The sequence below is a fragment of the Cyanistes caeruleus genome, chromosome 22, assembly GCF_971803275.1.
Source record: "Cyanistes caeruleus chromosome 22, bCyaCae1.hap1.1, whole genome shotgun sequence".
In the NCBI taxonomy this organism is placed as follows: domain Eukaryota; kingdom Metazoa; phylum Chordata; class Aves; order Passeriformes; family Paridae; genus Cyanistes; species Cyanistes caeruleus.
Window position 1 is genome coordinate 877,417 of NC_141722.1, and position 24,650 is coordinate 902,066.

Consider the following 24,650-nt stretch of genomic DNA (forward strand, 5'->3'; position numbering starts at 1 on the left):
CCCCCCTTTTCCACTCCTTTCCCCCCCTTTTTCCCCCGCTCCTTCCCCCCATTCCCGATCCCTCTGCCAGTGAATAATGCAGGAGGAGGCTGGAGGGGGAAGGAGAGGCTCAGGTTGTTCCATTATTGATGAGAGCTGACAGATCCGCTCCTGACAACCTTCCGAGGAGATCTGATTAGCTCTGGGGAAAAAAATAAAAAATAAAAAAAAATATTAAAAAAAAAATATATATATATATATAAAAATAAAACTAAAACCACGGCAGCGCCTCGGCGAGGGGCAGCTCCCAAAGGAGCGGCGTTCTCGGTGTTCCCGAATTCCGGGGGACTTGGGAAAAAGGTGTTTTTTAGCGGATTTGGGAAAGGTAATTACTCTCAATTAGAGTCACAAGCTCCGAGACGTCAGCGCTCATCCCGCAGACAGCGATAAACGGGGATTTTTCCAGAGGGATCCATGGATTCTTTGGGATGGCAGGAACAGGGAATGCTCCACCCCTGCAAGAAAATCAGCGGGAGCTTCGCTCGGTGCCTCCCCCGCCTTCCCATGAATAATTCATCCTCCTCCTTCCCGGGATCTTTGGAGATCCAGGAAGAAATCCCGGAGAAGGGCCCGGGAGGTCGCGGCTGCCAGACACGAGCCCAATTAACCGATCCCAATTAATACGCGACCCTGTTCCCTCAGCTCCGGCCCCGTCCGCCTTTCCAGACAGGAGAAATTCCCCTTTTCCCAAGGTTTTTGGCCAAACCGAGCCGCCCAGGGATGGATTTTGGGGCTCTGTCGTCAACAGGATGGGGGGAGAGGCTGGGTGGGCTTGGCTGGGGCTGCTTTGGATGCTCCAAAATCCGGCTTTTAATGGGAATATCTGAATTGTCCCAAACCCTTCCCCACAGCAGGGGACAACATCCCAAATATCCTCCTGGAGCCGGTGCTGGATCCCAGCAGGGATGGGCACAGGGATCCCAGCCATGCCCGGGGGCGTCATTCCCGTGCTCCCATCCCATCCTTTCCAGGGATACTCAAACCACTTTGGGATCCTCCAGCTGTGAGCAGCCCTGGAGGGTTTTGGGGGAGCCATCCCCTCCAGCACGGGAATTCCCGGGAATTTCAGCACCCCAGCATGAGCCTCAACACCTCAGGGATGGTGGAGAACCTGCCCCGAGGGGGTTCGGAGGTTCCTCCCCACCCCAAAACCCCAGGACGCGGCTGGTGGGGATGGGCAGCTCCGTTGGGATGAGGTTTGGGAAGCTGAGGACATCAGGAATGGATTCCTGAGCTCCCAGGATTTTTTCTGGAATGTTCCCAATGGGGAGAAGGACCTGGATTGGGATCCCTTGGAATTCCCTCGGAAGCGGCGCCATTCCCCAGGCTCCCGCCTTTCCCCCACCCCCAGCCACGGTCCAAGTTTTGCTGTCTCGGGGACAAGAATTCCCTGAAATCTTTGGAATTCAGGCCAGGTTTCCCCGCCGTGACTCCTGATCTCCGCCGCATCCCTTAGGAATGACAACTCCCATCCCGAACTTCTCCCTCCTTTTTATTCCTTCCTTCACCCCTCTCATCGTGCCCACAGCCGAACTCCAGCCTGGATTTCCTCCCCATCCAGGATTTTTTTCCCCTCCCCTTTTCCCAACTCCCCCCCGGCTCCTTTTCCACCAGCTCCTCATTCCAGGGCGGCCTCCGAGGGACCCCACAAGCTCCGGGGCTCTTTCCCGTCATCCCTCGTTAGGCCCGCTGAATTAATTAATCACTGAGTGAATTAATCACCCCATCAAGCCACCGAATTCGTCACCCCGGCCGCTCCGCGGAGCAGCTGCTCGGCGCTCCCGGCTGCTGCTCCCTCCCTTTTCCGGGAGCACCGAGGGATCGGGAGCTTTTGTTGAGAAAAACAACTTTTTTTTTTTTTAATCTTTTCCCCTTTTTTTTTCCACCTCGCGCGACCCTTTTTAAAACCCCTCAAAAGAGAAGCGGCTGCTCGGGGATGTTTTTCCTGCTTTTCCGCTCTCTCCCGAGCCTCTCTCTGAGTTTCCCAGGCCAACAGAGGCTGCACCTTTCCCTGGAGCCCAGCCCATCCCAAACATTGGCGGCTCCTCCTGCCAGCTCTCAAAGTCACCTTGTCCCGACCCGCCGAGCTCTCCCGGCAAATCATTAATCGGCTCCTCGGCATTCCCGCATGGAAAAATGTCCCAGCGGGTGCCCCCGGGCTGGCACTCGGACATGCAGCTCCCCGGGAAGCTGCTCCTGTCGGCGGCCGCGCTGCTGCTCCTGTCCCTGGCCTTCAGGTTTTACAGGAACCGCTCTTCTCCCCCGGGAAAAATCCCGCCGGGAGAGCAGCTGGAAAAGCGGGATGGAGATGGGGATGGGGGCGTGAGGAGGAGGAGGAGGAGGAAGGATGGGGGGGATGGGTTTGGGAATGGCCTCGGGGGGCGGCACGCGGCTCGCTGCGGGGAGCGGAGTTTTCCAAGGAGTGAGGAAGAGGAGGAGGAGGAGGAAGGAGAGGAGGAGGGTTGGGAGCTGGGATTGATGCCCAGGAAAGCCCCGCGAGGTCCGGCCGGGATGGGAAGGGAGTTGGGAAGGGAACTGGGATGGGAGTTGGGAGGTAAATCAGAAAGAGAAGCAGGGGTTGAGCTGGGGGATGATCCCGGGAGTGGGACGGGAAGGGAGCTGGGAAAAGGACCGGGAAGGGAGCTGGGAAAAGAGCTGGGAATCAAGCCGAGAAACAATCCAGGAAGAAAGCCAGGAAGCAAACTGGTAACGAAGCCAGGAAATGAGTCGGGAAGTGAGCAGGAAAAGGAGCCGGGAAATAAATTGGGAATTAAGTCAGGAATGGAGCTGAGAAGTGAGCAGGGAAGCGAACCAGGAAGCGAGTCGGGAATTTCGCTGGGAAGCGAGCTGGGAGGCAAGGCAGGAATCGAGGTGGGAGGTGAGATGGGAATTTGGCCGGGAAGCGAGCCGGGAATTTGGCCGGGAAGCGAGCTGGGCTCTGAGGGCCCCGAGGATTGGGACGGAGCTGCCCCGAGCTCCGGGCGCTCCCCGGGGCCTGGCGATGCCCGGACAGAAGGGGATGGATGTGCCCGGAGCACGGAGCAGGCTCCGGCCGGAGCCGGGAGGAGCAGCAAGGGCAGCACGGGGACCGTCCGGACCCTCAGCGTCACCTCCAACCTGGGGCTGCTGCTGACGGCGAGCGAGGCGGGCTCGGACACCTCCTACCGCTTCTCCTCGGTGGCCAAGATCCAGGTGGAGGAAAACTTCATCCCGGAGCGCCGGGACAAGGACGGGGACAGGCCTGGCCTGCGGGGCAAAGTCTACGACTATTTCGTGCAGTCCATCTCCGAGTCGGTGTCCAGGAGAACCTCCCTGCCCTTCGTCCCTGCCGGGACCTCCCGGGACCGGGCAGAGCCGCAGAGCTCCGGAACCCACGCGGAGAACCCAGCCTTGGAAATTCCTGATCCCAACACCCCCGCGGCTCCTCAGGAGGGCACGGAGAGCCCTCCCCAGCCACCTTCTCCCGGCACCCTCGGCACCGCCGCCGAGCTCCCGCTGCCCTGCGAGGCTCCTGAGCCGTCCCGAGAGCCGCAGCCCGGCCGGGTTCACCTGGGGAACTGCTCCGAGGTTCTGCGCTCGGCCAAGGCGCGGCAGCTGCGGGCCCTGCAGGACTCGGCGCTGCAGGTGATGAGCCAGCACCTCCTGCAAGTGCTGCGCTCCCCGGACATCTACGGCCGCCTCAAGGCCGGCGAGCGGGAGCTGCTCCCGGCGCTGCGGAGCCGCGGGCGGCCGCGCTTGGTGGTGGCCGATGTCCCCCCGGGCCAGCCCGGCCACGCCCGCGGCCGCCTCTGCTACTACGACGAGGACGGGGACCGCTGGTGGCAGCTGTGCCAGCTGCCGGCAGAGGTGGCCGGGCGGGGCTGCGCCGTGTGCCCCATGTTCAATTACCTGTTCGTGCTGCCCGCCTGGGAGGGCTCGGGCCGGGCTCGGAGCCCCTCCCGCCGCGTGCTCTGCTACGACCCCCTGAGCGACAGCTGGAGCGACATCTGTCCCCTGCGCCAGGCGCGGCCGCGCTGCCGGCTGGTGGCCCTGGACGGCCACCTCTACGCCATCGGGGGCGAGTGTTTGGCCACCGTGGAGCGCTACGACCCTCGGAGTGACCGCTGGGCCTTCGTCGCCGCCCTGCCCGGGGACACTTTCGCCGTGGCCCACGCGGCCGCCGCGTGCGACGGCGACATTTATGTCACCGGGGGCACCCTGCGCTCGCTGCTGCTGCGCTACGACCCCCGCGGGGACAGCTGGGCCACCGGCCCGGCCTTCGGCGACAAGGACGGGACCGCCGAGCTGGTGAGCGCCCACGGCTTCCTGTACCGCTTCCAGCTGCGGCGCGGCGATGTCGCCGATGTCGCCGATGTGGCCGTGTCGCGATGCAGCGCCAGCGCGGGGCTGTGGTACCGCTGTGCCAGCCGCCCCCTGGGCGAGCCGGCCGGGCTGAGCTGCGCCGCCCTGGGCGGCCTCATCCACTGCCTGGGCCGGGGTTTCCATCTGCGCTTCCTCGCCGATCCCGTCTCGCCGCGCTTCGGGGCCAAGGAGCTGCGGCCGTTCCCGGAGCCGCACGGGAACCTCCTGCCCGCGGTGCTGGCGCTGCCCGAGGCGGGCGCGGAGCCTCCGCCGCACTGAGGGGACCCCAGGAGAGGGGGAGGCTGGAGGAGGAGCCCCCAGCTGGAGCTGGGCAGCCCAGACTTCCATGGACATGGGGTGGTCCCATTCCCGGGATGCAGGAAGGGATCAAACCCTTGGATATGACTTTTTTCCCATTCCCGGGATGCAGGAAGGGATCAAACCCTTGGATTTGGCCTTTTCCCACTGTCCGGGATGGAAGAAAGGATCAAACCCTTGGATTTGATGTGTTCCTATTCCCAGGATGCAGGAATGGATCAAACCCTTGGATTTGGTCTGTTCCCATCCTTGGGATGCAGGAATGGATCAAATCCTTGGATTTCATTTGTTCCCATCCCTGGGATGCAGGAGGGGATCAAACCCTTGGATTTGGTCTGTTCCCATTCCCGGGATGCAGGAATGGATCAAACCCTTGGATTTCATTTGTTCCCATTCCCGAGATGCAGGAGGGGATCAAACCCTTGGATTTCATTTGTTCCCATTCCCGAGATGCAGGAGGGGATCAAACCCTTGGATTTCATTTGTTCCCATCCCTGGGATGCAGGAATGGATCAAACCCTTGGATTTGGTCTGTTCCCATTCCCAGGATGCAGGAATGGATCAAACCCTTGGATTTGGCTTTTTCCCATTCCTTGGGATGCAGGAATGGATCAAACCCTTGGATTTGGTCTGTTCCCATCCCCGGGATGCAGGAATGGATCAAACCCTTGGATTTGGTCTGTTCCCATTCCCAGGATGCAGGAATGGATCAAACCCTTGGATTTGGTCCCTTCATTGGTTCCCATTCCCAGGATACAGGAATGGATCAAACCCTTGGATTTGGTCCCTTCATTGGTTCCCATTCCCAGGATACAGGAATGGATCAAACCCTTGGATTTGGTCCCTTCATTGGTTCCCATTCCCAGGATACAGGAATGGATCAATCCCTTGGATTTGGCCCCTTCATTGGTTCCCATTCCCAGGATACAGGAATGGATCACTCCCTTGGGCGCTGCCGGGATCGGAGCCCGGAGGCTCCGGGAAGAGCCGGGAGGATCTGGGCGGACCCGTTTGCTCAGGGCAGTTTAAACAGGGCCGTGTTTGCTCAGCCAGCAAATCCCGGATCCTCCTTTCCAGAGGGATCATCCCGCTGCTGCCGGGCTGGAATTCCCGAGTCTTTTTTTTTGGTTTTGGTGGATGTTTCAGCTGAGAAATTCCACGAATCCCAAAATCTCCTCATTTTTTGCCCGTCGTCATTGAACCCCTCTCTCCGGAGCTTCCTCTCGTGTTCCCCACACATTCCTGCTTTTCCCACGGCAAATTCCAGCTGTTGGAGCATTCCAGCCCCTTGGAATGTGCAAACCTCTTTTGTCCCCATCCCAAATCCCGGATTTTTGCCCTTTCCCTGTGACCGCTGGAGGGGAGAATTCCCGGCTGGCTGGGAACGAGGCCCTGGAGCCCTTCCAGAGGACATTGGATTGTTTTCCATCCCGGGAAAGCTTTCCCAGATCCCGCCTTTCTCCCGGTTCATGTTTCACCTTCTCTTTAACCCCTTCCTGCCTCCTGATCCCGCCGATCCCGCATTCCCGAGGGATGAACGCCAAGGACGGGGCGCTCCCTCCCCCGCTCCTGCACTCTCCGTGATTAATTTTGGGAAGCATTTGGGAGATTAAAAACGCCCGGGGACATCTCGGGCTCGTCCTGCCGGGAAGGACACGCGGGAACGGCTTTGGGATGAGGGAAAGGAAAATAAAAGGAAAAGGACAAATCCAAAGCCGCGTTCAGACCCGGAGGTTTCATTCCGTGCCCCCAAATCCCAAAGGTTTGGATCGTTCTCTCTTCCCAAATCCCAAAGGTTTGGATCTTTCCCTGATCCCAAATCCAGGAGCTTTGATTTTTTCCCTGCTCCCCCATCCCAAGGATTTGGTTCATTCCCCGATCCCAAATCCCGAAGGTTTTGTCCTTTTACTGGGATGTCCTGGACATTCATGGAAAAGTTGGCAAAGCTGCCTCAGTTTCCAGGGAAAAGGGTTGGGAATGCTCTCGGCGCATCCCAAAAAACTCCACAACTTCCCCCATGGATCCTTCCGGGTGTATCCAAGGATAAACAGCCAGAGGTCACCCTGGATCCTGCGGGAATGGGATTTTCCCTGGAATCCATGGATCCATGGATGGGAACAGGGAGAGCTCCAGGATCCAACAGGGAGAGCAGCTGGGCCTCCTGGAAATCCGGGAATCCCTGGAATTGCCGGGCTCACAAATTCTGGGAATCCCTGGAATTCTGGAATTCCATCCCTGGAAACAGGGAGAGGGAAAAGTTCTTTCCGGGAGAATTTCTGTAGCTCCAGCAGAATTCCCGGCGCATCCCAGGCGCTCCCGGAGACGCTCCCGTCATTTCTGCTTCCCAGAGTTTTCCTCATCCTGCTTCCTCAGCGCCTTCCCTTCCTCTCTGCTTTCCCTGGATTTGCTCCCGGGAAGTGGAAGAAAAGCTGAGCTGGCTCCATGGGAATTCCAGAGGGAGCTGGGGCTCTGGAAAAGCCCTGGAAAAGCTCTGGGAAAGGTCAGGGGTTCCCAGGAACTGCTGGATCCTCCTCATCCCATTCCTGCTGCTCCATCCCATCCCTGGACCTCCATCCCCATCCTTGGAGCTCCAAACCATTTGGGGAAGGGGATAAAGAATCCCAGGAATTTCCTGAAGATAATCGGGACCCTAAAACAGAATTCGGGATTGTCTCGATCCCGAATTTTGCGATTTCACTGGAAAATTTTGCCTAAAAGGGTGAAAATCCGGGCATGAGGAGAGGAGGGAAAATCCAGGAGCGCCGGAATCCGTAGAAATTTTAAAATTTAGGAATTTTCAATGGAAGCTGAGGCCAAGGGAGCCTCAAAATCCTCAAATTCCCTTTTCCCAGTTTGTTTTTTTTTCCCGGGCGTTGCTGCCATCTAACGGCTCCCGGTTGAAAACATGGAAAAACGGGATTTATTCCCCATTTCCCAACTTTTTTCCCAACTTTCAGCATCGCCATTCCTTTGACTTTTCCTGCGGGATTTTTGGGGGTTTTCCTGCTTTATTTGCAGCCGGGATCTTCCCGGGAATTTTATTCCCAGATGACATCCAGGGGTTTTCCAAGATTTATGATAATCCTGAAATCCAGAGACTTCAGACAAAGGGAAGGGAATGGGAATAACTGTAAATTATAATAGGAAAAAAAATTAATATTATTTTTAATTCTAATTAAATTATTAATACTAACTAATCAATTAGTAATGAATCATTATCTCGTTCATATTAATATTATATATTATATTTAAAAATAGAAATTTAGAAATATAAATATTTGTGTATATATTTTGTATGTCTATATAAAATTATATCTATTATATATGATATAATAGATATATACTATATAATATATAGTATATCTGGGATATAATATCTAATATATAATATCTAATATCTAGTATATAATATCTAATATATATTTATATTATAATATATATTACATTGTGTTATATATTATATATATTATCATATTAATGGCATTATTTACTAAAAATAATAGTAAATATCAAAATATATTATATTATATTAGATATTAGATATTAGATATTAGATATTAGATATTAGATATTAGATATTAGATATTATAATATCTAAATATATTTATATTTTGTATTTATATTTTTATTTATTTCTATTTATTAATATTTTTCATCCATCCCTCCATCCATGCATCCCCATCCATTATCCTTGGGATGGATGGATGGATGGATGGATGGATGGATGGATGATGGATGGATGATGGATGATGGATGGATGGATGGATGGATGGATGATGGATGGATGGATGGATGATGGATGGATGGATGGATGGATGATGGATGGATGGATGGATGGATGGATGGATGGATGATGGATGGATGATGGATGGATGGATGATGGATGGATGGATGATGGATGATGGATGGAGGGATGGATGGATGATGGATGGATGATGGATGGATGGATGGATGGATGATGGATGGATGATGGATGGATGATGGATGGATGGAGGGATGGATGATGGATGGATGGATGGATGGATGGATGGATGGATGGATGGATGGATGGATGATGGATGGATGGATGATGGATGATGGATGGATGATGGATGGATGGATGATGGATGGATGGATGGATGGATGATGGATGGATGGATGATGGATGGATGATGGATGGATGATGGATGGATGGATGATGGATGGATGATGGATGGATGGATGGATGGATGGATGGATGGATGGATGGATGGATGGATGGATAACGGGAAAAAGCCGGGAATCTTTTCCCGAACCATCCCAGCCGAATCCACGTGGTGGCAGCAGGGATCTGCCGATGGAGCAGCGGGAGCTGCCGCGTTGTATATCCCAAAAACAGCACAGGGATGAGGAGGCGAGGAACAGCTCCTTAGAAGGGGGGCAGAGATCCCGGGGAAATCCCAAGGGAATTCGAGTGATCCCAAGGGAATTCTACTCACAGCGAGGCAGGAAAATGTCCTTGAGCTGTGTCCGTGCTGTGTCCGGGCTGTGTCCTGGCTGTGTCCTGGCTGTGTCCGAGCTGTGTCCTGGCTGTGTCCTGGCTGTGTCCTGGCTGTGTCCTTCACCCCGACAAACAGAGATCCAGCACATCCCGGGAAAAGCCAATCCCATGGAAACGCTTCCCAAACACCCTCGGAGATGCTCCCAAAAAGCGGAACAGGACCCGATCCCATGGAAATTCTCCTCAAAAAAAGCAGGACAGATCCCGAAACCCATGGAGATGTTTGGGGTGGGAATCCCACATGGATTGATGGGATTCCCAGTTGGAATGGTTTGGAAATTGAGGGAATTGTGGATTTTTATGGATCCCATCCCATTCCAGGGGGCTGGAAATCTCCAGGAGAAAACTCCCTGGAAATCCCAATCCAAATTTTGAGCCTCCAGGAGTTTTCCCTCTCCCCGCGTGGCTCCTGATTCCCGGCGTTATTCCAGAGGCAAATCCCGGTGGGATCCCAGGGAAAACTGGGAAAACCCCGCCAGCTCCGGGAAAAGACGGAGTGGGGCCGAGCCTCGGGAAAAGGGATTTGATCCTGCTCTGGGAATCTGGTCCTGGAAAAACGAGCCAGAGGGACGGGAATTCTGTGGGATTGGGGAATATCGGGGACAGGAGCGGGAACGAGGCCGCTGCAGCCTCGCGGTTGGATTTTATCCCATGAAAATTCCCGGCTCATCCCAGAGATGTCGGGCTTGGATCAGGGAATGGCTCCAGGCCGAGCTGGAGCCGGCCCAGGCGGGGCCGCTCCGCCCTTTGAGCCGCGTCCGGGAATTCCAGCCTGGGATCTGGGAAAAACAAACCCGGGATGGGCCGGGGACACCAGGGGTCACCTGGGGACACTCGGGATCACCTGGGGACACTCGGGATCACCTGGGGAGACTCCTGGGGACACCCGGGATCACCTGGGGACACTCGGGATCACCTGGGGACACTCGGGATCACCTGGGGATACTCCTGGGGACATTCCCGGGGACCCCTGGGATCTGCTGGGGACACTACTGGGGACACCCGGGATCATCTGGGGACACCTGGGACACTCGTAGGAACACTTTGGGACACTCCTGGGGTCACTCCTGGGGACATTCCCGGGGACATTCCCGGGGACACTCGGGATCACCTGGGGACACTCCTGGGGACACTCCCGGGGACACTTCTGGGGACACTTGGGATCTCCTGGTGACACCTGAGACACTCCTGGGGACACTCCTGGGGACATCTGGGATGTCCCAGGAGGACCCAGAATCTTCTGGGAACACTCCTGGGACACTCCTGGATCTCCTGGATCTGGTGGGGACACTCCTGGGGACACTCGTAGGGACACTCCTGGGGACACCTGGATCTCCTGGATCTGCTGGAGACACTCCCAGGGGCACTCGGAAACACCTGGGGACACTCCTGGAGACATCCAGGATCTTCTGGATCTTCTGGGACACTCCTGGATCTCCTGGGGACACTTGGGAACACCTGGGACACTCCTGGGGACACCTGGGACACTTCTGTGACACCCGGGATCTCCTGGATCTCCTGGGGACACTTGGGAACACCAGGAACACTCCTGGGGACATCCAGGATCTTCTGGATCTTCTGGGAACACTTGGGAACACCTGGAACACTCCTGGGGACACCTGGAGACACTCCTGGGACATCCGGGATTTCCAGGGGACACTCCTGGGGACATCCAGGATCTTCTGGATCTTCTGGGACACTCCTGGATCTCCTGGGAACACTTGGGAACACCTGGGACACTCCTGGGAACACCTGAGATCTCCTGGATCTCCTGGGGACACTCCTGGTGCCACCCTGGATTCCCGGATCCTGGCAAAGGAGAATCCATTTAATTAACTCATTAATTAATTCCCATTTCACCGATTTTCCCGCCGCTCCCGAGGTTCCTTTCCCCCCTTTCTGGCTTTCCAGGGAAAACGAAGCCTCCCAGCTCCGCGTTTTTCCCGGTTTTCCCCCCCGATGGAGACTTTGGAAAAATGCGGGAGCCCCGCAGAAATATTTTCCTTTAAAATCCCCTTTTCCAAGGGGGATTTCTCTCCCTTTAAAGAGAGATTCCTGGGATAATCTCTTGGAAAAATAACGCTCATTACCTCGGGATCTCCCATGGAAAACCTTCCCACATCCATAATCTTCTTGGAATTGCAGGAGGATCCAATTTTTCATTAAATAAATTCATCCCCAGGCGCTTTTGGGTTTTTTTTGGTTTTTTTTTTATTTTTCCCATCCTTGTGGTGAAAATCGGGATTAAATCCTTCAGGTTTTCCTCCTGAGCAGCCTCTGAGTGATTTTTCCAAGGAAATTTCTCCTTCCTGGATGTGTCCCGCTCCAGAAATCCCTAAAAAAAAAGAGATTAAAAAAAAAAATAATTAAAATTTAAAAAGGACTTTTGGAGGAGAATCCCAAATAAATTAATTTTTATTTTTTTTTTAAAAAAAGGACTTTTTGAGGAGAATCCCAATTAATAAAAATCGCTGATTGCGGCGATTTTCCAGACGGGTTTCCATGGAGAAAATGGGATTTTTTCTTATCCTAAAAATCCTCTTTTTTTTTGGGATGCTCCTAAAAAAAAAAATCCCAAATAATCCCAGCGCTCATTCCCGAGGGAAATCGCGGCATTTATCGAGCGGGAACATTCCTTAGGAAACCATGGAAATACTCCGGGAAATTGAGGAGTGGAATTCCCACCGGGAAACCTTCGGGAAGCGGGATCGGTTTTTGTCCGCCAGGCAGAGCCGGGAAAAGATGGGAAAATTGGGGGAAAAATGGGAAAAATTCCCAATTTAACCCCAAAAAAGGGTTTGGATCCCTCCTGGAATGGGAATTTTGGGGTGATGGGTGGGGATATAGAAGTTCCCTCCCCCAGGACAATCCCTGATCCCTTATTATTATTATTATTATTATTATTAATTTTATTACTATTATTACTATTATTACTATTATTACTATTATTATTACTACTACTATTATTACTATTATTATCATTATCATTATATTTATATGTATATTTATATTTATATTTATATTTATATTCATATTCATATTAATATTTATTATTGATAATTATAATCGTCATCATCACAACTATAATTAATATAATAATAAATATAATAACTATATTAATATTATAATAAATGTTATAATAAATATAAACATTATAATGATAATGATAATAATGTTAATGGCAATAATAATGATAACGATGATGATGATGATGATGACGATGATGATGATGATGATGATAATAATAATAATAATAATAATAATAATAATAATAATAATAATAATAGGAATGGATCTCTTTGCGGTTTCACCGCCCGGAACTGCAGGGAAAACTCAATTTTTTCCTATTTTTTTTTTAATTTTTTGCTCTGAAAGTGCCGAATCTCCCCCAATCTTAGGAAATCCGAACGGAGGGGAAGGAGGGAAATCAAACGCGGGATTTTCCTGCGGGTTCAGCTCCCGGATTTTCCCCTTCCCCCAGCACCGACAGAGCAGAAATATTCAATTCCCAACTTTATTCCCGTTCTCCTTCCCCCCAAATCCCGGGGAATAATCAAATTACAGCGGCAAGAATGCGCTGCCGGGATTTCCAACCCCCCAAAAAAAAACTCCGGGAATTGGAATTTTCTGGGAAAGGACGAGATTAATTTTAAACCGGGCTCAGAATCCGGGCTCAACTTCCCACCTGAGGGCGGATTTTAAACTCGCCCCTTCCCCTCCTCACTTTTTGATTTTGGGGTGGATTTGAGGAGAAAAAACCCAAAACCAGCGGGGTTTAGGCGCGGCTTTAGGCCGAGCTCAGGGGGAGCCTGAAATTGGGCCGGGCTTTAAGCAGCGGGGAGGGGGGGACGGGACGGGTTTTGGGGTGGGGGCTTCTCCTCACGGGGGTTTTGGGATTTTTGGGGTGGGGGCTTCTCCTCCCGGAGGTTTTGGGGTTTTGGGGTGGGGGCGACTCCTCCAGGGGGGTTTTGGGGTGGGGGCTTCTTCCTCCCGGAGGTTTTGGGGTCGGGGCGGCTCCTCCCGAGGGGTTTTGGGGTGGGGGCTTCTCCTGCCGGGGGATTTTGGGGTTTTTGGGGTGGGGGCGGCTCCTCCCGAGGGATTTTGGGGTGGGAGCGGCTCCTCCCAGGGGATTTTGGGGTTTTGGGGTTGAGGCTTCTCCACCCGGAGGTTTTGGGGTCGGGGCGGCTCCTCCCGAGGGATTTTGGGGCGGGGGCTTCTCCTCCCGGGGGTTTTTGGGGTTGGGGCTTCTCCCCCCGAGGGATTTCGGGGTTTTTGGGGTGGGGGCTTCTCCTCCCGGGGGGTTTTGGGGTTTTTGGGGTGGGGGCGGCTCCTCCCGGGGGATTTTGGGGTGGGGACGGCTCCTCCCGAGGGGTTTTGGGGTGGCTCCTTCAGGAGGATTTTGGGGTTTTGGGGTGGGAGCTTCTCCCGAGGGGTTTTTGGGGTTGGGGCTTCTCCTCCCGGGGGATTTTGGGGTTTTGGGGTGGGAGCTTCTCCTTCAGGGGGATTTTGGGGTGGGGGCTTCTCTCCCCGAGGGATTTTGGGGTTTTTGGGGCGGGGGCTTCTCCTCCTGGGAATTTTGGGGTGGGGGGGCTCCTCCCGGGGATTTTTGGGGTTGGGGTTTCTCCTCCCGGGGGATTTTGGGGTTTTTGGGGTTGGGGCTTCTCCCCCCGAGGGATTTTGGGGTTTTGGGGTGGGGGCTTCTCCTCCCGGAGGTTTTGGGGTCGGGGCGGCTCCTCCCGAGGGGTTTTGGGGTGGGGGCTTCTCCTGCCGGGGGATTTTGGGGTTTTTGGGGTGGGGGCGGCTCCTCCCGAGGGATTTTGGGGTGGGAGCGGCTCCTCCCAGGGGATTTTGGGGTTTTGGGGTTGAGGCTTCTCCACCCGGAGGTTTTGGGGTCGGGGCGGCTCCTCCCGAGGGGTTTTGGGGCGGGGGCTTCTCCTCCCGGGGGTTTTTGGGGTTGGGGCTTCTTCCCCCGAGGGATTTTGGGGTTTTTGGGGTGGGGGCTTCTCCTCCCGGGGGGTTTTGGGGTTTTTGGGGTGGGGGCGGCTCCTCCCGGGGGATTTTGGGGTGGCTCCTTCAGGAGGATTTTGGGGTTTTGGGGTGGGAGCTTCTCCCGAGGGGTTTTTGGGGTTGGGGCTTCTCCTCCCGGGGGATTTTGGGGCGGGGGCTTCTCTCCCCGAGGGATTTTGGGGTTTTGGGGTGGGGGCTTCTCCTTCAGGGGGATTTTGGGGTGGGGGCTTCTCTCCCCGAGGGATTTTGGGGTTTTTGGGGCGGGGGCTTCTCCTCCCGGGAATTTTGGGGTGGGGGGGCTCCTCCCGGGGGTTTTTGGGGTTGGGTCTTCTCCTGCCGGGGGATTTTGGGGTTTTTGGGGTTGGGGCTTCTCCCCTCGAGGGATTTTGGGGTTTTGGGGTGAGGGCTTCTCCTCCCGAGGGGTTTTGGGGCCTTTTCCAGCCTCCAACAAAAGGCAGCGCTGGCGTCACGTCCCGCTGAGCTCCCGAAGCTTTTTTAGGGAAAACCAGGAATTCTCAGCCCCAAAGCCCAGAGCCCGCCCGGTAATTAAAGGCGGGTGTTAATTAATGAGGGAGGCTGGGGGGGTCCCAATCCCGACCCCACAGAACTCGGGGGGGTCGGGATGAGCCCCCCGAGCCCCCCTTGGTGGGAAAATTGGGAAAAGCGGCTCCAAACCCCACGGAGGGAGCGGGATGAGGCGTGGGGAGCGTTTAATTAATTAATTCACCTATTAATTGACTTATTTTTTTATTATTATTATCCCGTTGATTTCTCGATTAATTTGTCTGGGTTTTTAATTTCTCACGTTAATTTTTGAAACTTCTGTTTTTCAATCTTCACCTCATTTTAGTTGTTCTTTGCGTTCCTCTTTATTCCTTTACATCACGATTCATTTTGATTCGAGTTTCTTTTTATTTTTGTAATTAAGTTTTTTCCCCCCCCCAATCCTATTTTACCTCGGATTTAATTAATTTTTTTTTAGGGTAAATTTAATTTTATTTAATATTTTATTTAATATTTTATTTAATATTTTATTTAATATTTTATTTTATATCTTATTTTATATTGTATTTTATTTTGTATTTTATATTGTATTTTATATTGTATTTTGTATTTTATTTTATATTTTATATTTTATTTTTTATTTTATAATTTTTTATTATTATTTTATTATTTTATTTTTTATTTTATTTTATTTTTCAACCCACTTCACAATTTCCCCACCCCGAGCCGCGCTCAGCCCATTCCCCACCCTCCTTTCCCCTCCTGAAATCCCCTTAGGGGCAAAAAAAAACCCCAAAAAAAACCCCAAAAAACCCAAAAACCCCCCAAAAAACCAAAACCCTGCAATTCCCGCTCTGTTTCACCCCTCTCTCTTTTCCAGCCTCTCCCGGGGCACCCCAGAATTCCGTGAGGAGCCTGAGAACGACTGAAAACATCCCAAAAAAAAATCCCCGCGGGCAGGAGCGCGGCGCTGCGCTCCCATTGGAGCCGGAGCCGCCGCCGATCCCCTTCCCATCAAAGAAAGGAGCCGGAGCCTATCAGAGCCCGCCCGTCCTTCCCACCGCCCCAAGTTCCCCGCTGGAGCAACTTCCAGCCCCTTCCCTTCCTCCTCCTCCTCCTCCTCCTCCTCCTCCATCCCTCCAGCGCTGCCACAACCGCGCCGCGAGGAGGAAGAACCGCAGCGCACGGAGCGAACCCGGGGGGCCGCGGCTCCCCCCGCTCTGCCCCCCTAAACCAGCCCTAAACCAGCCCTAAACCAGCCCTAAACCAGCCCTAAACCAGCCCTAAGCCCAGCCCAGCTCCCAGGCAACTTCGTGCCCGCTCTTCCCGGGTGACATTCCAGCGGAGCGGCCGCTCGGGACGCAGCCCCCAAAAACTTTCCCTGGAATTTCTGGTGGGTGATTTTCCCTCCCTCTATCCCCACCCTTTTCATTCCCAGCCTTGCAGCCTTCTGATTTTTTTCTATTTTATTTTTTTAATATAATTTTATATTTTTTTTTGCTTTTTTTTTTTGATTCGCCCTTACTCTTACCACCAGAATTTTTCTTTTTAACATTTTTTTTTGACGCTCGGATCTCAGATTTCTCCCTCGATTTTTTTTTCCTTTTTCTTTTTTCATTTTTTTTTTTTTTTTAATATATATTTTTTGCAGCCGCTGGAAAAAGGGCTGGGAAGGTGGGAAGAGGCTGCTTCCCCCCCCTCCCCTCCCCCGGTTGTGCCCCCCACAAGCCCCGGTTGGCACCGGAGCCCCCTCGGACGCCCCCCGACCATGGCAGCGCTGCCCGGGACGGTGCCGCGGATGATGCGCCCGGCGCCGGGGCAGAACTACCCCCGCACCGGCTTCCCGCTGGAAGGTAGGTCTGGAAAAGCTGGAAAAGCGCAGCTCCAACCCTCTGGAATTAAGGGGAGTCCTTAGATTTGGGAAAGAGCCGCTTCATCCCTTTGGAATTATCAGGGTGGGGGTCCTAAGGTTTGGGAAAGTGCAGCTCCATCCCTCTGGAATTATCGGGGGGGTGTCCTAAGGTTTGGGAAAGTGCAGCTTCATCCCTCTGGAATTAAGAGGAGTCCTTAGATTTGGGAAAGAGCCGCTTCATCCCTTTGGAATTATCAGGGTGGGGGTCCTAAGGTTTGGGAAAGTGCAGCTCCATCCCTCTGGAATTATCGGGGGGGGTCCCAAGGTTTGGGAAAGAGCCGCTCCATCCCTCTGGAATTCAGGGGTGTCCTCAGATTTGGGAAAGTGCAGCTTCATCCCTTTGGAATTAAGGGGAGTCCTTAGATTTGGGAAAGTGTCGCTCCAAGCCTTTGGAATTATCCGGGAGGGGGTCCCAAGGTTTGGGAAAGTGCAGCTCCCAACCCTCTGGAATTATCAGGGAGGGGGTCCCAAGGTTTGGGAAGGCGCTGCTCCCAACCCTCTGGAATTATCGGGGGGTGTCCTTAGGTTTGGGAAAGCTCTGCTCCAACCCTCTGGAATTACCAGTTTTGGGAAAGCGCCTCTCCAACCCTCTGGAATCACCCCCGGGGGGCTCTCGGGCCGGGGGGTGCGGCTGAGCTCCGCTCCTGGGGGGCTTCCCGAAATTCTCCCAACTCCTCAGCCCTTCCCCAGCCCCTTCCCTCCGCGCTCCCCGCCGAATTCCCGGGATTCGCTTTGCTGTTTTCCCGTGTTTCCAGTCTTCCCGGGCATCCCGCAGGATTTTTTTGGGGCGTTTTCTCCCCCTTTAGGGTTTGTTTGTTTTTTTTTTTAACATCCCGACAATTCCAGCGGGGCGGGGAGGGGGAAACACCCGAAGTGCTGGGATGGAACTTTTGGGAAAGGGGGAAAACGGGAATAAAAACCTTTATCCTGAGGGGCTCCTGGAGCAGCGGGAAGCCGGGATGTCCTTGGCCGGAGGAGCTGTCACCCATCCTCCCTCCTCCGTGCCTTTGTCGAGCGGGGGGCGATTATTTCCAGGCACATTCCCCCCAAAAAAAAAAAAAAAAAAGCGAAAAAAAGCGAAAAAAAGCGAAAAAAAATTAAATTTCTAAGCGGGACCCCTCTGGCTGCGTTTATTAAAAGCGGGGAAAATTTCATCCCGGCCGTGCTCAAGTGGAAAACGGCAAAGGCGAGGAAAACCACGCAGGCTGCAAAACACACAGGGCGCGGGGATTTGCTGAAGTGCTTTTCTGTAGCAAATGAAGTAAAACAGACGGCAAGGGAAAGGATCAAAGGATTACAACAATATTTGCACAACATGACTGGGAATAATGAAAGGAGAGAGCGGCCGGCGCTTTTAGCGGCTCTTGAATGTAAAATTGGCCACTCGAGTGTTATCTGGCGATAATGATACATCCAGGGAGCGCCGGGGAAAAGTGACTCGGAATTAGCGGTGCATGATTCTGGATAAATCGCCAGGCGGATTTTGGAATCGATTTTTTTTTTCTTTCTAAGGGGGGGAAAAAAAAAAAAATTATATGTGTGGGGGAAAAAATAATAATTCAAATAAATAAATATATATATATATATTAAAAAATGGGCCCTCCGCGTAAATTACCCAGCTGAGTTCTGGCCCCCACCTCTCCTTCTCGCTTTAATTTCCAGCCTGTGAAATCGTATTAATCTGTCGGATCGGCGGAGCGAGGTGTTCGATAAATTGGGGAGGGGGGAGAAGGAGGCGCCGCTGCCCCACCGCGCCCGGAGAGGCAAAAAAAACCCCCTCAAAACCTACCCAAAAACCCTAAAACCATCCCCAAAAAAAACCCTAAAACCATCCCCAAAAAAATCCTAAAACCACCCCTCAAAAAAACCTCAAAACCCACCCAAAAAACCCTAAAACCACCCCTAAAAATCCCTAAAACCACCCCAAAAAAAAGCGCCCCGAGGGTGTTTCAGAGGTGAATCCCAAAACTTTGTTGGGAAGCGCAGCGCGGTTAATCGGGAAGCGCAGGGAGGTTTTTTTGGGGAGAAAAGGGAAGTTTTTGGGGTTTTTTGGGAGGGTTTTGTTTGGATCTTTAAAAGGCCGGGAGTGATTCGGAAGCCGAGGTGTGAGATTCCCAAATCGCGGAGGAATTCCCGGGGATGGGCGCACGGCCCCGGGGGGATTTTATTATCCCGGTTTTCGTGGGAGGATCTCCCGAGAGATGTCGGGATGGACACCGGGATAAACTCGGGATAAACACCGGGATAAACTCGGGGTAAACTCGGAGTAAACACCGGGCTAAATACGGGATAAACTTGGGGTAAACTCGGGATAAACTCGGGGTAAACTCTGGGATAAACACGGGATAAACTCGGAGTAAACACCGGGATAAACTCGGAATAAACACCGGGATGAACTCCGGGTAAACACCGGGATAAACTCGAGATAAACTCGGAATAAACTCGGGATAAACACCGGGATAAACCAGGAATACACACCGGGATAAACACCGGGATAAACACCGGGATAAACTCGGGATAAACTCGGAATACACACCGGGATAAACACCGGGATAAACCAGGAATACACACCGGGATAAACACCGGGATGAACTCCGGGTAAACACCGGGATAAACTCGGGATAAACTCGGAATACACACCGGGATAAACACGAACCTCAGGGCACAGCCGAAGACTTTCCCCCTTTTTTCCAACCTCCAAACCCCTGGAGAGAAGCGGGAGGCGCGGGGAAAACACACCCCGCCATTCTCCCCCAATATTTAACTTTCCCCAGGATTTTTTTTTAAAATTAATTTCTTCTTTTTCTCTGGATTTTCCCCCTTTTTCCTCGCAGTGTCCACCCCGCTGGGCCAGGGCAGGGTGAACCAGCTCGGAGGGGTTTTTATCAACGGGCGTCCTCTTCCCAACCACATCCGTCACAAAATCGTGGAGATGGCTCACCATGGGATCCGGCCCTGCGTGATCTCCCGGCAGCTCCGGGTCTCCCACGGCTGCGTTTCCAAAATCCTCTGCCGCTACCAAGAGACGGGATCCATCCGGCCCGGCGCCATCGGAGGCAGCAAACCCAGGGTGAGTGAGCTCACCCCAAAATTCCGCTTTTTTTTTTTCAACCGGGAAGAGTTTTCCGAGTGGTTTTTAAACTGGAAAAAAAGGGTTTTGTTAAAGCTGAGGTGGTGTTTTTTGAGGTTCCGATTGGGAGAGTTGGAGGTGAGGAATGGATTAAAGTGGGGTTTTTTTGTCGTTTCCATGTGCAACAAGTGGCGCGGGATGGAGCGGGGTGTGGGGATAAATACTAATACTAATACTAATACTAATACTAATACTAATACTAATACTAATACTAATACTAATACTAATACTAATACTAATACTAATACTAATAATAATAATAATAATAATAATAATAAATTGGGATTTGTTTGGGAATAGGAGATCCCTGAGTGTCCATAAACACCCCAAAAAGTGTCCCCGGAGCTCCCACCCTGCCCCAAACACCCCGCTTTTAGGATTTGGGGCCTTTCCCAGCTTTATTTCCAAATCCCAATTTCCCACCCCGGGCCGGGCAGGGCTGAGCTGCTCCGCGCTTCTTTGGAATTAAAATTTGAATTTTTTTCCCCCCCTCTCCCCTTTCCTCTCCCTCCCCTCCCCGTCTCTCCGTCCCCGCGGGGACACCCCGGCGCTCCTTGCTCACAAAAGCAGGTCGCGACTCCCGACGTGGAGAAGAAAATCGAGGAATACAAGCGGGAGAATCCCGGGATGTTCAGCTGGGAAATCCGGGACCGGCTGCTCAAGGACGGGCACTGCGACCGCAGCACGGTGCCCTCAGGTGAGAAGGCAGCTTGGCCGCAACCCCTGGGATGCTGGACGGGAATGGTTATCCCGAGGGAAAAGTTATCCCGAGGGAAAAGTTTTCCAGAGGGTTCGAAAACCCTCCTGGCTTTGATGGGATGAAGGGGGAGAATCGCCCCAAGCGAACCCCTGGGATTTGGGGAGGGATTTGTGCCCCGCTTGCTGCAAAAAAGGACGAGAACAAATCCCTTTTCCCAAGTTTTTCCGGCTCCCTGGAATGCCGGGGGGGTGCTGGGGCAGGGGGAGACCCTCAGGGGGAAAGGGGAGCCTGGATTGTCCCGCTGGGATTTGTGCAGCACCGGGAGATCCGGGGATCCCGGGAGATCCAGAGATCCCGATAAAGGCAGAGAGATCCAGGGATCCCGGGAGATCCAGGGATCCCGATAAAGGCAGAGAGATCCAGGAGATCCCGGGAGATCCAGAGATCCCGATAAAGGCAGAGAGATCCAGGGATCCCGGGAGATCCAGAGATCCCGATAAAGGCAGAGAGATCCAGGGATCCACGGGATCCTGGGAGATCCAGAAATCCTGATAAAGGCAGAGAGATCCATGAGATCCCGGGAGATCCAGAGATGCCGATAAAGGCCGAGAGATCCATGGGATCCTGGGAGATCCAGAAATCCCGATAAAGGCAGAGAGATCCATGAGATCCACAGGATCCAGGGAGATCCAGAGATGCCGATAAAAGACAAGACATCCAGGAGATCCAGGGATCCTGGGAGATCCAGAAATCCCAATAAAGTCAGAGAGATCCATGAGATCCACAGGATCCCAGGAGATCCAGAGATCCTGATAAAAGCTGAGAGATCCATGGGATCCTGGGATCCCGGGAGATCCAGAGGTCCCAATAAAGGCTGAGAGGTCAATGAGATCCACGGGATCCTGGGAGATCCAGAGATCCCGATAAAGGCCGAGAGATCAATAAGATCCAGGGGATCCCGGGATCCAGAGGTGCGGGGATCCATAGGGAGCGAGGCTGGATCCCAGGGTGGGGTTTGGGGGGCTCCTCAGGGCTCCCCGTGAGTTTTGGAGCCCGGAGCTCCATCCCAGCTGGGGGAAATCTGGGAATTTTGGGGGTGACAGAGAACTGCTGCCCCTGGGGATGCGCCAACCCTGGGATTTCGGGAGATTCCAGCCTCTCCGAGCAGCGGATCCCGCTCTGGGGGGTTCGGGCAGCGCGGAGCAGGTGCATTCCCAGGGGGAGAAGAGCGGAATTCCCGGGCGCTCCCACTTTTCCGCAGGCAGCTTATACTCGCCTTTCTGCCTTTGACTGTCCGAGGTTTAGTGAGTTCGATTAGCCGCGTGCTCCGCATCAAATTCGGCAAGAAGGAGGAGGACGAGGACTGCGACAAGAAGGAGGAGGACGGCGACAAGAAAGCCAAGCACAGCATCGACGGCATCCTGGGCGACAAAGGTAGCGCGCGTCCCCGGGGGGACATCGGGGGGGACGCGGAGGTGACACCGAGGTGACACCGCGGGGACATCGGGGGGGACACCGAGGTGATATCTCGGGGACATCGCGGGGACATCGCCGGGATGCGGAGGTGACACCGAGGTGACATCTCGGGGACATCTTGGGGATATCTCAGGGATATCTCAGGGACATCTCGGGGATATCTCAGGGATATCTCGGGGACATCGCAGTGACATCACAGGGGACATCTCGGGGATATCTCGGGGATATCTCAGGGACATCGTGGTGACATCACAGGGGACATCTCGGGGATATCTCAGGGATATCTCAGGGACATTGCGGTGACATCGCGGGGGACATCTCGGGGACATCTCGGGGATATCTCAGGGATATCTCAGGGACATCGCAGTGACATCGCGGGGGACATCTCGGGGACATCTCGGGGATATCTCAGGGACATCGTGGTGACATCGCGGGGGGACACGGAAGTGACCCCGAAGTGACACCCAGGTGACATCTCGGGGACATCGTGGTGGCATCGGGGGGGACACGGAGGTGACACCCAGGTGACACCTCTGGGACATGGCCGACTCAATTCCAGAACCGCCCTCTTTGCATTCCCCCCCTAAAAAAATTAAAATTAACCCCTGCGCTGCCAGCGGCGCTGGAGGGAGGAGGAGGAGGAGGAGGAGGAGGAGGAGGAGGAGGAGGAGGAGGAGGAGGAAGAGCTGTCGGTGCTTTTTGCTCGGGATCAATTATCCATAAAAAAAAATCCGGGAATGGCCGGAGGGGAGGGGAAGAGGAACCTCGGAGGCCGTAAATGAATTTGTTAAGCAGATTTCGCTGCCGCCGCCTAAGTGGTCCCCTGGAAGCGGCGCTGACAGGTGACCGATGGAAGCGGTCAATATCAATTAGGGACGGGAGCGCCGCCAGGCACCGGGGGGAGCCTCCGGAGAACCCCCTGAATTATCCCGGGAAAAATTCTCCAGGGGAAAAAAAAAATCCACAACCAAAAAAAAAAAATCACAGAAAAAAAAAATATCACAAAAAAAAAAATCACCAAAAAAAATCGCAATTAAAAAAAAAAAAAATCACAACTGAAAAAGAAAATCACGACCAAAAATTAAAATATCTCCGGGAGAAATGATGCTGGAGGAGAGATCCAGGGGAAATTCCTGGAGGGGGAAAGGATCCCAGCCAGGCCCGGGGAGGTTTTGTTATCGCCTGGTCAAAGCGGAGGATGGAAAAGGATTTTTTCCAAGATTTTCCAGCTGGGAATGAGGGGTTTGGGGGTGGGAATTGGTGACAACAACAACAGGAAAGGAGGAAAAGGAAGGGAAAAAAACAAAGTGGAATTTTGCGGGAGGATCCGTGGGATCCGCCCGGGATAAACGCGGGAGTTGGAGCTCGGTTCGGGCACGGAACGAGCGCCTGGCGCCGCTTTTTGGGGAGAAAAAAGGGATTTTGGGAGTCCCGGGATTTGGGATTTGGCGATTTTCTCCCGATTTGGTGCAAAGCGAGGACGGGGCTGAGCCGGAGTTGGGGTTTTGGGGGGATTTGTGGGGTGAGCGGGATTCTCCCCCAATCCCGGCGTGGGAATCGCTTCCAAACTCTACCCATCGCTCCCAAATTCCCCCCAGTTTGAGGCTTTTTGGGGCAGAAAGAGCCCTCATGACGGGAGTTGGAAATGAAAGAGCAGAAAAGGGGATTTATTTTATTTATTTATTTTTTATTATTTTATTTACTTATTTTATTTTTTATTATTTTATTTTTTATTTTTATTTTATTTTTTATTTTTATTTTATTTTGAATGTTTATTTATTTATTATTTTTTATTAATTTATTTTTATTTAATTTTTATTATTTTATTATTTGATTTAATTTTCTATTACTTTTCTTTTATTTAATTTTTTATTTAGTTGTTACTTATTTTTTATTATTTAATTTTCATGATTTGTATTTTATTATTTAATTTTTTATTATTTAATCTTCAATTTAATTTTTATGACTTTAATTTTTATTTAATTTTTATTAAATTTTATTTTAATTTTTATTTAATTTTTTATTTAATTTTAATTTAATTTTTATTAATTTTTATTATTTTAATTTTTATTTAATTAATTTTTTTTTAGGGATACACATTTTTTTTCCCCCCCCCTTTTCTTTTCCCCAACCTTGAAGATGAACTTCACTTACAAAGACCTTCGAGTCCATTGAAGCTTTGTAAGGAAAAAAAGATTCCCGACCACAAAAGCAAACAGAAAAAAAAAAAAAAAAAGTAAAATAAAAGAAAGAAAAAAGGGGAAAAAAAATAAAAAAGGGGGAAAAAAAAAAGGGAAAAAAAAAATCCAAGACCGCCTTAAAAATGAATTAAAGCGATGGGGGAGGGGAGGGATCCATTCTCATTCCAAATTCCGCCAGGAGGAGAAAAAAAACTTTTGGACAAAAGGGCCCCGAGGACGGGAAGAAAAGGAAATAAATTATTCAAAACTCCCCGCTGTTAGATAGTTTTGTAATATTATCGCAGCGGCTGCCGCAGAAAGGCAGAGCCGTTGGACGCTGCGAAAATGTTTTGCTGCGATTTGGGACAAGAGGAGCGATGCTCATTTGGAAATCGGGGTCATTGTGGGTTTTTTTTTTTTATTATTATTATTTTTTAAGGTTTTAATTTGATTAAAATGTGCGGGAGAAAAAGGAGATTTGGGGGAGATGAAGCGGCGCGGTTGGGGAAAAATATCTTTATTTT

At 52.1% G+C, this 24,650-nt stretch overlaps 2 protein-coding genes across 3 annotated transcripts in view; both read left to right on the top strand.

Moving 5' to 3' along the window:
* The first annotated feature begins 2,112 nt into the window (after positions 1–2,112).
* KLHDC7A (kelch domain containing 7A) lies at positions 2,113–7,841 on the top strand. The gene has a single exon (XM_086860695.1). The coding sequence runs from the start codon at positions 2,176–2,178 to the stop codon at positions 4,657–4,659; it is 2,484 nt and encodes an 827-aa protein (XP_086716821.1). The 5' UTR covers positions 2,113–2,175; the 3' UTR covers positions 4,660–7,841.
* An 8,655-nt stretch (positions 7,842–16,496) lies between these two features.
* PAX7 (paired box 7) overlaps positions 16,497–24,650 on the top strand; it is a 93,109-nt gene continuing 84,955 nt past the window's right edge. For both annotated transcript variants that reach the window (XM_086860578.1, XM_086860577.1), the window contains exons 1-4: positions 16,497–16,581; positions 19,475–19,710; positions 20,338–20,467; positions 21,776–21,904. In XM_086860578.1, the coding sequence (XP_086716704.1) occupies positions 16,497–16,581; positions 19,475–19,710; positions 20,338–20,467; positions 21,776–21,904 (580 nt within the window). The remainder of the gene's footprint in view (positions 16,582–19,474; positions 19,711–20,337; positions 20,468–21,775; positions 21,905–24,650) is intronic.

Coding starts and splice junctions, on each gene's coding strand:
- KLHDC7A (XM_086860695.1), top strand. CDS start 2,176: ATGTCCCAGCGGGTGCCCCCGGGCTGGCACTCGGACATGCAGCTCCCC.